The 2815-nt window shown below is 33.3% G+C and overlaps 1 protein-coding gene across 1 annotated transcript; it reads left to right on the forward strand.

Annotated features, from left to right (window-relative positions):
- Window positions 1-1740: 1740 nt before the first annotated feature.
- Window positions 1741-2445, forward strand: LOC139499324 (uncharacterized). Its single transcript, XM_071287993.1, has one exon. The coding sequence runs from the start codon at window positions 1741-1743 to the stop codon at window positions 2443-2445; it is 705 nt and encodes a 234-aa protein (XP_071144094.1).
- Window positions 2446-2815: the final 370 nt, after the last annotated feature.

Here is a 2815-nt window from a genome sequence, read left to right on the forward strand (position 1 = left end):
TAAACTTATTCGGATGTGTCTACATTTTGTGTTGCAAATGTCTGCTTATTAATGTATTTCAGTTGTTTCTTGTAATTAGTTAATATTTCAGTTGTATCATGTACAGCTTTTGTTAATTAATTTTATAAATTTACTGTTTGCAAGAGTATAAATTGTTCTAAATGATAAGGATGTTCTGGCTATCGTTTCACAAAGAATCGTACGACAATCTTAGCAACGTGTTTTATAGTTCTTTCATTTGTCTTTGTTCTATTATTAATATTACTTTTACTGCTGAATGGTTTCATGTGATTTCCGTTTCACGTGGCTCGGTACTTATACATCTCGTCAATGTATTTGTATCGGCTTTCATTTTTTTGTGGTTTGTTTTGTATTTGCGACTTTTTGTATTTCTTTTGTTCTTATAACGTGACTCTATACTTTAAAAGATCCCGTCAGTATGATATTGTTCTATTTATATGTCATTATGATATATTTCTATTATGAATTACAATATACATTACCACAAACGTCAAAATCATTCAATCGCGTAGTGGAATTAACTATTTTTGGATTCTTATAAATTCTATACATAACTTTTGGACTAGTTTAAATCTCGGTCTATTTCTTAAATTTATTCTTACATACTTTTGATTTTTTAACGCTGTATGCTAACATTCCCATGAAAATTTTAAAATTGTTTGTACGTACATTGAACGACAAATTTATGTGACTTATAAAATTTTCTGACGTCAGACACTCAAATCAATAGATGTTTTTGTGTTCTGTTAAATTGTTCTATTTAAAATTGTTAAACGATGATGACTGATGTACCCATATTTTGACTATTATATTTATTGTGTCTGTTTATTTAACGCATCAATATAAAAATATCGGAAATTGATGAGACTGTCATTAAAGTGAGAGGGTTAGCGCTATAGACACATTTATCAAGATCCGACGTCAAATACGTGTGCGCTGCCATTACTACGTCACGTGGTACTTCAGCCATAACAGTAGTGAAATAACGCACGTTGTGACGTTTGCATCAATAACAACATTATCGATCTGTTGTTTACATTTATATTTTATCCGTTTTTTCTTTAACTTATTAATGGATAGTGGGAAAAAATATAAAAAAGGTGGTGGAAGTTCTTGTGCAGTCAATGGTTGCTGTAATAACCGTCGGAAATTAAATTTATGGAAAGAATCAATGTGTGAAATACACGGACAATTTCACGAAGACTGTGCATGTTTAATTCCATATAAATTTCATCTAATGCCGTCAGATTGTCAAATTAGAGCAGAATGGACGAAGGCAATTAATAGAAAAACTTTGCCGAAAACAGTTTTCGTTTGCTCGGAACATTTTCTAGATGGATTGCCGACGGAAAGAAATCCATTTCCAAACTTAAAATGGGTTATGAAAGGAAAGTTACACCTGGCCGGCGCAAAATTCATAAACATGATTCAGATGTTAAAAAACGTAAATTGATTAACTGTGATGGTGACAATTCAGACTTTGAAGAACTTGATTTAAGTCTTGAAGTAACTGACCAATCTTTGCCCGAAGCCGTCTGTAGTTTTAACGTTGTCAACCCGACTACATCATGTGCGTCAACACAATATGAAGCTGACTTTGTACTGCACAACGAACATTCATATGCACACGCATGGACTGACTTACAGGATAAATGTGCCCAAACAAACCTTACATTAACTGAAGAGAAATGAGTGCAAATAAAATTAGATGTAGGTACTATGTCAGCTACCCGACATATTGTGACTGATAGCGACTCCTTACTTTATACTGGTGTGACTAAGGGAGTGTTTTTCACTTTGGTCGAGTGTATGTCCCAGTTTAACACTTTCAGCTTTCAACTCAATATTGCCGATCAAATAATGTTAGTTTTAATGAGGTTAAAACTTAACTTGATATTTCAAGATCTAGGTCGTAGGTTTGGAATTTCTGATAGCCTAGCATGCAAAATGTTCAACTCTTGGATCCCGTTGTTGGCAGATAAGTTGAAAGCTCTTATAATATGGCTTCCAAGGGAAACATTAAGAGACTGCTGCCCAGAATCTTTCAGAGAAAACTACCCTCGAACAACGTGCATAATAGATTGTGCCGAGACATTTATCCAAAGACCTACTAATTTGAAAAGTCGGGGCGAGACATATAGCAACTATAAATCTCACAATACGGCTAAGTACATGGTAGGGATATCTCCTCATGGACAAATAATGTTTATATCAAAAGCGTTTGGTGGACGTGCAAGTGACAAATTTATTGTTGAAAAAAGTGGTTTCCTAGATTATCTGTTACCTGGTGATGAAATAATGGCCGATAGAGGCTTTACAATAGAGGATTTACTTTTCCCGCGAAGAGTTAAACTTAATATTCCGTCCTTTACTAAGGGTAAGCAACAATTGAGTGCGGAGGACGTCACTTCTACACTAGACTGAAAGTGTTTAAAATCTTGAGTGGTACAGTACCTGTGTCTTCACTTAAACTTTTTGACGACATTCTTATTGTTTGTTCTGCACTTGTGAATTTAAAATATGATCTCATTCGAGATACATGTACAGAGGAGGACACTGAATGAATAATATCAAAACCAATGTATATAATAATACACATTAATAGTACCGCCCGTATATAATAATAAATATTAATTTGTTTAATTAAAAATGTAATTGCATTGTTTTGTTTTTTGTGTATACATTTGTAGATATTTTTGTCTTTGTATTTTGTATTCAAACTTTTTGGTACTTTTTTCGGCACATCATATACAACGTAACATGAACCACAAATGACTAGAGTACCAAACATTTT

The sequence above is a fragment of the Mytilus edulis genome, chromosome 12, assembly GCF_963676685.1.
Source record: "Mytilus edulis chromosome 12, xbMytEdul2.2, whole genome shotgun sequence".
Lineage (NCBI taxonomy): Eukaryota > Metazoa > Mollusca > Bivalvia > Mytilida > Mytilidae > Mytilus > Mytilus edulis.

What these genes read in the sequence shown, in the direction of transcription:
- LOC139499324 (XM_071287993.1), top strand. Translation starts at nt 1,741, where the DNA reads ATGTCAGCTACCCGACATATTGTGACTGATAGCGACTCCTTACTTTAT.